General features: G+C 38.7%; 1 protein-coding gene across 1 annotated transcript; it reads left to right on the top strand.

Annotated features, from left to right (window-relative positions):
- The first annotated feature begins 265 nt into the window (after positions 1-265).
- On the top strand, positions 266-8,998 carry DYNLT3 (dynein light chain Tctex-type 3). The gene is given in 5 exon segments (NM_001266527.1): positions 266-366; positions 1,517-1,558; positions 5,922-6,045; positions 7,007-7,084; positions 7,373-8,998. Coding segments are annotated over 5 exon segments (351 nt in total). The 5' UTR covers positions 266-336; the 3' UTR covers positions 7,450-8,998.
- The last annotated feature ends 4,408 nt before the right edge of the window (positions 8,999-13,406 follow it).

Raw genomic sequence — 13,406 nt, 5'->3', positions numbered from 1 at the left:
CAGTGGGCACTCAACCAATAGTGTGGAGTCTAGACTAACTGCCACAGGTCACCCCATCTGATCCACACTGGCGCCATTCCCAGTTCTTTAACATTCATCCCTTGTTTCCAGAAAGGGCAGAGGAAGCAAGGAAGAAGTGCGTGGCCTGAAGTGACGCCTGGCGTTGCCCGGAGCCCGCCCAGCGCTGCCAGGTGACGCCACTGCGACACAAAGGCGGGGAATGCGTAGGGAAAGGCCCTAGGCCATAAACGGGGGTGGGGCCTCCCCGGAGGCCAGTGCGCGGCCGCGGTGCTCCACCGGCGCGTCGCTCCGCCCCCAGGGAGAGCCGGCGCTACCATGGAGGAGTACCATCGCCACTGCGACGAGGTACCGCCCCTTGGCTACCTGGAAGCGCCCCCCACTCCTGCCTTCCTCTGCGCGGGGCTCTTGCCGAGTGGTCTCCCAGCGAGGGCGGCCCCAAGAGTTGGGGTGCGGCGTCCTCCGAGCCCGGGTCCTCTCCGCAGGGCCAGGGATCCGCCCCGCCCTACCCGTTCTCCCCACCCCGAAGTCCTGAGATTCGGGGTGGCAGGGGTGGCCAGGAGCGCGCGGATCAGACGGTGGGGTCGGGGCAGGGTTGGGAGGACGAGGCCTGACTTGGGTGCGAGGAGTGGGCATGGGATGACGGGCGCCGCCCTCCTACCGGGCGGGCCTCGAAAACGGGTCTTCCCGCTGCTTCCTCCGTCCCTTGGCTTCCTCAGTGCAGGTGCTGCAGCCCCCATGGCTCGGGGTCTCGGGGTCCTGGTGGCACTGCCACTCCTGCTCCCGGTGATGCTTGCCTGGGTGGGCTGGAAGGAGGTGCTTTATGGATTACGAGCCCTTGCTTACTGACTCAGGCTTTCCCCACCCTCACCAGAACCCCATAATGTCAGTTGTCATCTTCCTGTTATTGATGGGGACTCCAAAGAAAAGACTTAAGTTGTCAGACCACTGTATAGTACTAAAGTGATATTAATCTTGAGTTATCAAGTATTTTCATAGTCTTTAATTTGGGAAAGGAATTTTTGCCTATAAATTTTTGCCTAGCATAAGTTAAAAACAAAATTGAAAATAGTCTATTAAGCATTCTCTTCTTATGAACCACTTTATTCTCTCACTTAGCTGAAACCATATCTATATTCTTATAACACATAACATCTTCATAGCCACCTCTTGCTTATTTCCTACGTGTTACAATACAATGATTCTTAATCTAGGATGTTCATTAGAATCACCAGTATAAAGCACTTTGAAAATATATATATAGACTTGCAGGCTCTCCCCAGACCTCATGAGTCAATCTCCAGGGAGGTAGGTAGGGAAAGCATTCAGTATTTTTAAGTGTTTAGGGGCAAGATTGGCCCCTTCTGTAGACCCGATGCCCTTTATCACTGTGGTCTCCTGTCACTAACACCTGTCTAGGCCAGCCTAGGATATTCTGTGTAGCGTCATATCTGCAAGCCTGTGTTGAAAGCAGCTTTACCTTTTGTTTCCCCTTTAGGTTGGCTTCAATGCTGAGGAAGCCCACAATATTGTCAAAGAGGTGAGTCATACATTTTTCTTCTCTTGAAGCTTGCTGCATTGGTGGAGACTTTTAAAAGCTATATTTTGAGTTTCAGTACAAACTTAGAAACCTTACTGTTAAAAGAACAAGATTTTGCTTTATTTTATTTTATTTTATTTTATTGTTTTTTGAGACAGAGTCTTGCTCTATCGCCCATGCTGGAGAACAGTGGCACGATCTCGGCTCACTGCAACCTCCACCTCCCGGGTTCAAGCAATTCTCCTGTCTCAGCCTCCCAAGTAGCTGGGACTACAGGCGTCCACCACCACACCCGGCCAGTTTTTGTATTTTTAGCAGAGATGGGGTTTCACCATATTGGTCAGGCTGGGTTCGAATTCCTGACCTCAGGTGATTCACCTGCCTTGGCCTCCCAAAGTGCTGAGATTACAGGCGTGAACCACCACACCAGGCCAAGAACAAGATTTTAAATATTTATCCACTAATTCTTTATAGGGGTCCTTCTGTGTTTTGTTGTGTGCTATCAGCATCTTGGGGCTTATTCTGAAAGAGATGCTTAAGGATTTTCTTAGTCTAGAAAACTGGTTTAAAATTGATGCCCTGTCTTTTGGATAAAATAACTTTTATTCCAGAAGGCAAACATTATTTTAAATGTTAATGCTATAAAAGTGTATGTATGTGTATATATATGTGCACACATGTCAACTTTTATAATGTAAAGTATATGTATAATATATATGTATATTATGTAAAATAGATAACAAAAGCCCTAGAAATATCTGCCTTTGGGCATGTACACTTTTTTGCCCAATATAATTGGAGAAATGATCACTTAACATCTTTTAAATATTGATATGGTAGTAAATCAAAATTTTAAGAAAAATATTTGAAACTCCTTTTAGGCAAATAGAAAAGAAATTGTCTTTGGGAGTTAATTCTGCAGGGGAACTTTCATTATTTTAGAGGTATCACATACAGACTACAGTATGGGAAAGGTATTTTTTTAACACCCAGGTCTGGCCTTACACAGCGAGAATTAACTCAAGGTCTGAGAGCACTAGACAGGCACCTGAAAATCCTGCCATATTTTAATACTTCAGAATTATGCATTCTATCTATGTAGCCTGGGAGTATTTAATTATTAAAAGTAGAAAGCAAAGGTTTTTAATACCTTTACAATGTAAAAGCACAAATGAGGGAAACTGGGAGGTGGAAGAGGGAGTGGAGGTAATGAGAAGGGAGTGATCTTAGTTTTCAAAGTGGAAAGTCAGGAAAGACTGTCCTTGGTTGATGGAACATAGAAGAAAGAATGCTGCGTTATTTGGGATTCCATTTAAATAGTGCCTTCTTCCTTAAGTTCTGAACCAAATGAAAAGAAAAAGGAGCCAATAGGAAGAGAACAAAATACTACCTTTATTACTGATAAAAACTAGTTTGGTGATTGTAGCTTGTTTTGCTAACTCCCATTCAGTTCAGCCCTGGGAAGAGTCATCCAAGAGAAAGTTTGAGTCAGCAGAGAGAAACACTTGTTCAGGCTGGTGCCTTTCATTTGTTTGGGTAGAGAGGGAAGGAGAAACGAAAGCCCAAGTTCAACACATTTGGGAGACTGGCTCTCCCAAATGAGATGTTAGAACAATGGTTATCACCCACCAACCAGGTAACTCGTTCCACCTCCATGGGGAGGAATAACTGACAGGACAGGAGGCCAGGAATGTTAAAGAACAATCCTCTGTGTGGAAGAAAACATCTAGAGTGGAAAAGAAACATGTTTCTAACCATGTAAATAGACCTAAGTTAAAAAATTGTGATTTCACTATATTGAGAGAAGGGGGCAGGTGGTCTGAGGGAACCAGATTCTCATCTATCATAGTAGGAGTTATATGGATGTGGCCTATAATTCATGAATCAGGAAATAGTGACATAAACATTATTTGGAGATACGTAAGTAACCCTTAGAAGAAATAAAAACAGTTGTACACTGATGAGTTTCCTCTGGGGAATGGGACTGGGGATGGGAAAGGAAAGGGTGGGAAGGAGACTCCTCTTTTCGTTCTAAGCTTTTCTGTTCCACTGGATTTTTCAAACCATATGTCTGTTACTTTAATATTATGTCAAATTAAAAGAGTCATGCTTTTTCAACTGGGAAATGCGTACTCGGCAGTGGCTAGGTGGTGCTAGAAGTCACTGGATGCATTTTGGAACATCAGTTTTTCTTGAATATTTGTGAGAGGGAATTAAGTAATATAAGTAATTTAACTGAAAACATTTTTAAATAAAAACAAACTCTGATGTAGTCAAAAGCAAGCTTCTCTTGAATTTTTATATGAAATATGAGACTACAAAGAAACTCAGCCTTGCTACAGGTTACTTGCAGCTAAATGTCTATCTTTCCTCTTCCCATGAACCAACCCTCTTTTGCCATTGAAACATTTCCATTGAGGCATTGGAAATGCCTGAGAATGAGCAACATTTTAAAACAGTTCAGCACTTCCTAGATGATTACATAATTTCAGCAGTTATTTCTGATTTCCTTACTGATCTTATTGTCTTATTAATCTTACTTTCTTTCCTTTAATTTCTTGCTCTGAGCCCCTATGCTGATATGTTTTTCCTTCTGAACTCAGAGACACCCATTTATCAGTAATATGCATACATTTTCTTTATTGTTAGTAATAGAAATTGCTTCCCAATAAAATCGTCAAAGAAAAAATGAGCTACAAATGAAATTAACTTAGAACTTAGTGTAAAGTGTATTTAAGATACCCAGCGAGTATATCAAAATCAATATTGCTTCAACAACATTTGTTGAATACCTGCTAAGTGCTAAGTCTAGCGCTGAGAATACAGAGCTGTTTAAGGACCTCATTGTCTCATGGGCCTCCGTGTTAATGTAATTAATTAGGCTAAATGTTAATTAATAGTAATTAGCAGGGCTATTTACAGTGGCACCCACACCCCATGGTGTTTTCTGCTGTTTAGAGCAAAATTTGGAGTGGTCCTACTAAATAACCTGAAAGAAAAATGACTGCTCTTACTTTATCCTTAAGGAAAGGTGATCTCAAGAGAGGAATAGGTTTATCCAAAGGTCACCAGCTTAGGAATGGTAAAGCCAGAATTAAAATTCTATTCCCCTGATCCTTAAGCCACTACCCTTCCTACTTTCTCATGTTATTGAGCTTTCTAGGAGAAAAATTTAAGCCACATTACTTTTGTCAACCCTGCTAAAATATTTAATTTCTCTTTTTATATTTTATCATTAGTGAAGATTTTATACTATCCAACTTAAGATTTTGTATTAGTGCCTTTATAAATATTTACTGTGGTCTAATCATAGTAAATGAAGCTGCATGTGTGTGTATGTGTGTATTATTAAGCTAGATTCTAAAAATGAATTAAATGAGTCTAATTATAGTAAATGAAGGTGCATGTGTGTGTTAGATTCTAAAAATGAATTAAATGAGTGCTTTATTATCCAATTTTCATCACTCAAATGTAAAATATAACAGCAGCAATATGATAATAGTAGTTAACATTATTTATATGCTAACTCTGTGCTAGTCACTGAGCACTTGGTATTCATTGTCTCATTTCATCCTAACAGCAACCTGGTAAGATGATGCTGTTATCCTTTCTATAAGGATTAGGAAAATAGGGATTTGAAGGGGTTAAGTCACTTGCTAAAGGTCACACAGCAGATAGGTGTCAAAGCAGGCCTTAAAACCTAGGATTGTGATACTAGAGCCAGTGCTTTTAATCAGGCATCAGAAGTGGATGAAATTAAGCACTATGGGAAATTATGATATTTGACTTTATCTTTCTAGAACATCTTTATTTACTTTCAGTGGCGGGTGTGCTAGTTGTTTCATAGCTAAACAATTACATAGTATGAATAAGAATATAATTATTATGCATAAGAATTATGTTTTTAAATTAGTCCAATCCTGTTTCTAGCACGTGAACCCTAGTTCAAATCCCAGCTATTTCAAAGCTACTTGTTAACCAATTGATATCACCTTTTAATTTCTCCACCACAATTTTATTACATAATTTATCATTAGTCTTCCTTGTATTATAGATATTAGAATTTTTTATTAGCTTCTCTGCTAGATTAAGTTATTCACACAGAAACCATGACATATTTATCTTTATATGGCCCATAGTGTCTCATAGAGTGAGATAATGTATGTGGAAACTCTTTCAAAACTCTTAAGCAATTAGAGACAGTGCGTAATCAATATTTACCAAGTGTATATTTTCTAAGATGCCTTATTGAGCTATAAGTATATTTTATGTTTTCAATAAATTTTTTACTGCAATTTGTGTAAAACTTGTTCTTTTTGAACAGTTTTACTGACTAAATTAACTGTCCTCTGTGCCCTTTTAGTGTGTAGATGGGGTTTTAGGTGGTGAAGATTATAATCACAACAACATCAACCAGTGGACCGCAAGCATAGTGGAACAATCCTTAACACATTTGGTTAAGTTGGGAAAAGCTTATAAATATATTGGTAAGTATCAGTATCCTTCCTCACTGGTTCACTTGCCTTTGTCATTGTGATTTTCTCTGAATTTTGAGAAGGTATATGAACAACAGACCTTTAAGTTGGATACTAACAGGGTATAAAGGACTTCTGATTTACTCATTCAAAGATAATCTATAATAATACTTAAAAGATGAAGATCTTTCACTACTCAAAGGCAGTTCGAGCTACTTGTCTTTGGTAGCATCACCCTTTGCATTTCCATCAGTTCTTTCTTTCCACTGAGACCCCCCTCTTAGCTCAACTGTGTTTCTTTCAGTAGTCCCATGCCTCTTTATCTGTGATTCCACACAGCAGCTGTTTATAAAGTGGAACATTTCCTGCATTTTTTTTTTTTTTTTTTTTTTTTGAGACAGAGTCTCACTCTGTCGCCCAGGCTGGAGTGCAGTGGCCGGATCTCAGCTCACTGCAAGCTCCGCCTCCCGGGTTTACGCAATTCTCCTGCCTCAGCCTCCCGAGTAGCTGGGACTACAGGCGCCCACCACCTCGCCCGGCTAGTTTTTTGTATTTTTTTAGTAGAGACGGGGTTTCACCGTGTTAGCCAGGATGGTCTCGATCTCCTGACCTCATGATCTGCCCGTCTCGGCCTCCCAAAGTATTTCCTGCATTTCTGTGTCTGAATTCTGCCCATGGTACAAAGCACAGAATTTGACTGATATTTTTCCAGCAGTACAATCACCAGTGGTAATGGCAATGGTCAGAAAACCAACTGAATCCAGTGGGGTCAAAATCATGATGCTAGATAACGATGAGAGGCTTTTATTTTTTATTTTTTTTTCAATCTGTTTGCTGAATGCTTTGTTTTCTGTGATTTTTTATTTTTATTTTTATTTTTTTAAGGCTTGTAGAGCTCTGAACTCACACACTTTGACCTTGGTTCTCTTTCCCTTTGTCTGTAAGTGTCCTCATTCTGTGACTTTATTTGCAGTGACCTGTGCAGTGGTCCAGAAGAGCGCATATGGCTTTCACACAGCCAGCTCCTGCTTTTGGGATACCACATCTGATGGTAAGAGATCTTAAGCTGATTTACACAAAATCCAACTTTTAGCAAAGTCCAACTGCACTTTTTAATCAAATACTTATTTAATTCTAATTAAATTCTGAAAAGACTATCAACAGTATTGCTTTGTACCTAGTAACAAGTATACCTTCAGACCGATGTGAAATGTGAAAACTTAACAGGTTGAAGGAAATAAGATATTAAAACATGAGAAAAATGTATATGTATATATATATACTCTGATAATTTTTATGTTTTGCTGGTATTTCAAAATCCTTTTTTTGTGTGTTTCAGGAACCTGTACCGTAAGATGGGAGAACCGGACCATGAACTGTATTGTCAATGTTTTTGCCATTGCTATTGTTCTTTAACTGACTAAAAATGTTGGGCTAAAACCGTTAACTTAGGAATTTGTCAGTGTATCCTTTCCAAAAAGAAGTAATAGTTGTTTACTAGTGTGCTAGATGACAAGCGTGCAATATGCTTTAAAGCTATCAACAAAAACTGATATTTATCAGCGAGCAATATCATAGTCATTGGCAGATTAGCTCATATTCTATACAGCATCATTTAAATAGGAAAAATGGAATGCTAGCAAAAAATAAATTTAGAAATATGGCATGACATGAAAATACAATCTTACATTTACACCAGCTTTTCACTAATATTTTGTACCTAAGGTGATGGGGAACTACATTCAGATGATAAAGTTCTCTTTCAGCTAGAGAAGTTAACAGGAATAAATATATGAACAAAAAAGCTGCAAGGATAAATGTGGAGAAAATGATAAGAATTAGCTAACATCTTTTAGTTTTGTAAAACTTTCTTCCCCTCACTTAGTTGTACTTAATATTTAGTGGAAAGTAATAATTTTTTTTAATTTTCTATCAACGAATAGGATAGTAACAACTATGATTAACTTGTTTACTTTTTATGAGGTTTAGTAAATCAATTTTTTTAAAATTTCAAATTTTTGGATTTACACTTGAGGGTAAATTAAATCTGGTAAACTGAATTTCCTAGTTAAATAAAATTAGTTGCAGTATATGATGAACAGTATATGACTCAAACAGCTGCCTTACAATTCACTCATTCCATGTGGAACAAACATTTATCAGATGCCTATTATGGGCATACGTCTCTGCTAAGCACTATAGTTGTCAATGTGCTGCGCAAATGCTCAGTTCCTTTTAGCAGTTGTTCAGTTGGAAGACAAGTATTAATATTTGGGGAAGGAAAAGAAACTAGTTGTTTTACAAGGGAGGAAAAAGGTGAATCTGGTTACACATATAGAAGTAAGCAAAATGAAAAGCACTTACTGTTTTCTGACAGAATTATAGATGTAATTTTAAGAGTTGCTCCTAGCAAGTTAAAAGTGCATATAAAATATGCAACTCTTAGTTAAAGGCCTTATTATCAGTCTTATCTATACAAGTAGTAAATTTTGTCATTGCTTTAGTTACAACCATCTGTAAATAATTTAAAAGACTTATTATATGGGGTTCAAATTGAGTGGAATAAAGTATAGATTAAAAGTATACAATCATTAGCACGTTATCTCAGGGCTTATGAAATGTAATTAAATTTATTAAGAAAATAGATGAAAATTAGGGTACACAGCTGGCCACCAAATGTGAAGTCAATCTGCTACTTAACCCTGAAAACAAAATCAGTTTTGCATATTACCACTAACACTAATACATGTAGAGAGTGGAACCATAACTCATTGAATTTTGGAGAGGAATAAGCTTTGTGTTAATATTGACAATATTAAGGCAATATTCTTGTAGGAATACTATGTGCATGTTTGATATTTTGCCGAATAACCATAATTAATAATTGTTCAATGTTTAAGAATAGTAATAACAAAATAAAGGAGTTTAATGCAGTGATCTTTGTTTTTGGCACATCAAAAATTCTCAGTCATTATTCATGTTTCTTTATGCTGCTGGCTTTTGTGCCCTGGAAGATTATAATAGTGACCAAAATATATATGCAGACTTGTTTTTTATTATTGTTGTTTAAGCCTAATTTAAGAAAAAAAATTCATACCTCGTAAACTTGCTATCTGCTCTGTTTCTAGTTAAAATATAATAAATATTATCTTCCTGTGCTGTACTTTTGCTTCTGGATAATCATTTAATAGTTAGAGAAATGGCATTCTGCTTGCTATGAGAAATTCTAAATAGAAGAAATGCCGGGGATGGTGGCTCACACCTGTGTAATCACAGCACTTTGGGAGGCAGGTGGATCATTTGAGGTCAGGAATTTGAGACAAGCTTGGCCAACAGGGTGAGACCCCGTCTGTCTTAAAAATACAAAAATTAGCCAGGCATGGTGGCACACATCTCTAATCCCAGCTACTCAGGAGGCTGAGGCAGGAGAATTGCTTGAACCTGGGTGGCGGAGATCGCAGTGAGCCGAGATCACACCACTGTACTCCAACCTGGGCGACAAAACAAGATGAAAGAAAGAAAGAGAGAGAGAGAGAGAGAAAGGAAGGAAGGAAGGAAGGGAGGGAGGAGGAGAGGGAGGAAGGGAGGGAGGAAGGAAGGAAGGAAGGAAGGGGGCAGGGAGGGAGGGAGGGAGGGAAGGAGGGAGGGAGGGAGGGAAGGGAGGGAGGGAGGGATGAAAGAGAAAGAAAGAAAGAAAAAGAATATTATGCAGAATAAATATTAAAATAGCAGCCCAAATCCAGTACATTACAACATAATTAATAGCTTCTATTTTATGCCTTTTACTTCATGATTTTAACACAAAATTTCATTTTCATAAGTCAGTGTAAAAATATATTCTGTAACTACTAATTTTTAATGATTATTTTTTGCAAGGGATTCTGTCTTATTTGTCAACTTGCAATTGTGTTGTTGTTTTAAATTAACGACTTTAAGTTTGTAAAATTAGGGTGTTCAAAGGATTTTTGTAACATTCTAATTTTATGTTTGTAAAGTACCCATATGCTGCCTAAATGATGGCAACCTCGCATTACGATTTCTCTAGTGAAAGTACTTTCTGCTCTTCTTTCCAAGTTGAGTGTTACCTAATTATGAGTCATTGAATATATTATTACTACCTGCTTTCATCATCACATTCTTTAATCTTAGGATGTCCAGGATTATATTTTCAAAGTTTAAGTAAAAATAGTTCTCTATTTTTGATAACAGTTTTTTTTTTTAAGTGGGAGAAAAGTGTGTGACTTTTTGTGGCAGGAGTCATTCTTATAGCAGATACCAAAGCAAAGATTAAGGCTGGGCATGGTGGCTCATGCCTGTAATCCCAGCACTTTGGGAGACTGAGGCAGGTGGATCACCTGAGGGCAGGAGTTTGAGACCAGCCTGGCCTACATGGCAAAACCCTGTCTCTACTAAAAATACAAAAATTACCTTGGCGTGCTGGCGCATGCCTGTAGTCCAAGCCTCGGCCTCGAAATGCCGGGGTTACAAGCGTGAGCCACCCTGCCCATCCAAAAAGATCTTAAACATTCATCTCTTACAAGATTTAGATGACTATCATCAGTATGCCTTAACATCAGTAGTTTAGGAGACTCTAGCCCACTTTGTCTAGTTGCAAACTGTAATTCTCCCTGTGGTCCCACTGAATATCATTCCACATCATTCTTGGATATATATGATGTATTGACAATTCAGGTCTAGATAGAAATAGCCCCAATTGCTTCATGAAGAATGTCCTCTCCCCAAATGGCTTCTGAGGATCTCACGGTTAAAGCTAGCATCCTCTACAGACACTTGCAGGACTGCTAGTATGATATATCTTGTCCCTGTGGAAGACAAAATGTGGGCAACCACCCCCATTCTGGGATCCTTAAAAGATGAGAACCATATCAGAAAGTTCCTTCACAGCTACCCCCAACTGGGTCAGGGAATTTGTTGCCTGGGCTTATCTAGTAATAAATATTCAACTTTATGGCAAATGCATACCTTTTAATTTTATTGAATGCTTTATCTTTTTAGATACATTTTTCATGAATGCCATTGTCTTAGTCGGTTTGGGCTTCTATAACAAAATACCATAAACTGGGTGACTTATAAACAGTAAGAATTTATTTCTCACAGTTCTGGAGGTTGAGAAGTCCAAGATCAAGGCACTGACAGATTCAGTCTAGTGAGAGCCTGCTTCCTGGCTCATAGACGACGGCCTCTAGCTGTGTCTCCACAAGGTGGAAGGAGCAAGGCAGCTCTCTGGGGTCTCTTTTGTAAGGGCAGTAATCCCAATCATGAGGGCTCCATACTCATAACGTAATCACCTACCAAAGGCCCCACCTCCCAACACCACCACATTAGTATTTAGGCTTTGACATGAATTTGGATAAGACACAAACATTCAGACCATAGCAACCAGCTTTAACTTGAGATATTTCAATCTAGATTTCTCAGGGCGGAGTTTTATATGAGGAAGTATTATTTAATGAAAATTCTGTCAATTTATTTTTATTTCTTATAAGGCCTTATGGAGAAAATCTCTTTGAAAATGATTAGATTGTGGTATGTACTGACCTTTCTATAACCTCTACTTTTGTAGGCTAGGAATTTGATATGGGTTAAGTTGCATGAATTAACATGGGCTTTTGCAGCTAATGCTCATACAGTATACCACCAAAAATAGTCAGGATTGGTGTAATGGGTTCTTGGTAATTAAACAAAGCAAACTTTTTTTGTAAAAGGCCAGCTAGTAAATATTTGAGGCTTTGAAGGTTTTTGCAACTACTCAAGTATGCCACTGTAGTGTAAAAGCAGCTGTTGACAAGTAAATGGATGGGTATGACTGTGTTCCAATAAAACTTTACATATAAAAATAAGTAGCAGGCTGGTTAGAGTTTACCAACCCCTACATTAGAGTAAGTAATGTTTTGTGGTCACTTTAAAAATTGTACCTTAATGATTTGAGCCTTTTTTTTTTTTTTTTTTTACTGTTATAAACAATCGAACACAAAACACATTTACCTATTATGATTTTATCATCTTGGACTCAGAGGATCCTTATCAGTAAACCAAACTTGTGATCTCTTTATTGTAAGAAAGCAGGGCTATACATCAATTTTTCCAAAACTAGATTATTCCTTTTTGATACACATCACCTAACTTTTCACTAGATTACAGATTATTTTGTATCTTCTTATCTTGAAGTTTATTTTACAACCATATTTTTTGAAGAACATTATTATAAAAATTCAACACTTTGTGAGTGTTTTATTATTTTTTGCTTACTTTAGGATTAAGATGGGTATCTAGTTTGCCTAGAGAATTTTCCATGCATACTGGACATTGCAATCATGGCCCACTCAATACCTCCTGTTAGCAGAAATTGCGTAGCCCACAGATCAAATAATCCTGCCCTTCAGCTTGGGGAAACAGATGCTCTACTTAGAAGTGATTACATATTGCATTAGGCATGAGCACCTGACCCAGTGATGGATCATCCATAGATGGATTTTAAACCCCTAAGGCGGCAGGTACATTAGCTAAGCCAAGCAAACTAGTTCCCTCTGAATTTTGGATTAGAAAATAAGGAGAGTATTAGTCAACAGGTGGAGAAGAGTGCAGATGAAGAGAGAAGCAGAAACACTTGAGTCTGGTTAAGGATTAGCCCACGTTTTCTTAATGGCAGAGCTGTGGCTACAGATGCCCTCTCGTCTCTCTACCACTCTCCAATCCAGGGAAGACTGTCCAAGCTTCAATACTACTAACACCAGCAGCAGTATTGATAATGGTATCAGCAGCAATTGTGGCGGAGAGCATGATGTACTAGACAGGAAACAGGTTGATGGGAATAGTCTACTCCAGCAGATGACAGAATTTCCAGCACATGGTGATAAAAAAATAGACCAGTAACCTAGACATGAGTGTTCATAACAGCTTTATAAGTAATAGCAATAATCTAGAAGCCACTCAGATATCCATCAATGGGTGAATGGCTTAACAAACTGTGGTACATACATATAATACTACCAAAACCAAAAACAAAAACAAAAAAACACTTGATATGTGCAACAAATAGCATGAATCTCCAGGGAGTTGTATTAAGTATAAAAGTCAATCTCAGCCGGGTGCAGCGACTCAGGCCTGTAATTCCAGCACTTTGGGAGGCCAAGGCAGGAGGATCACTTGAACCCAGGAGTTTGAGACCAGCCTGCGCAACATAAGGAGACCCCCATCGCTACCAAAAGATAAATTTAAAAAGTGGCCAGTGTGGTGGTGTGAACTTGTGGTTCCAGATGCTTCGAAGGCTGAGGCAGGAGGATCGCCTGAGACCAGGAGGGCCAGACTGCAGTGAGCTGTGATCATGACATTGCACCCTAGCCTGGGAGATA

The sequence above is a fragment of the Macaca mulatta genome, chromosome X (assembly GCF_049350105.2).
Source record: "Macaca mulatta isolate MMU2019108-1 chromosome X, T2T-MMU8v2.0, whole genome shotgun sequence".
NCBI lineage: Eukaryota > Metazoa > Chordata > Mammalia > Primates > Cercopithecidae > Macaca > Macaca mulatta.
Note: the sequence above shows the minus strand (reverse complement) of the source record. Positions and strands in the feature narration are given on the sequence as shown.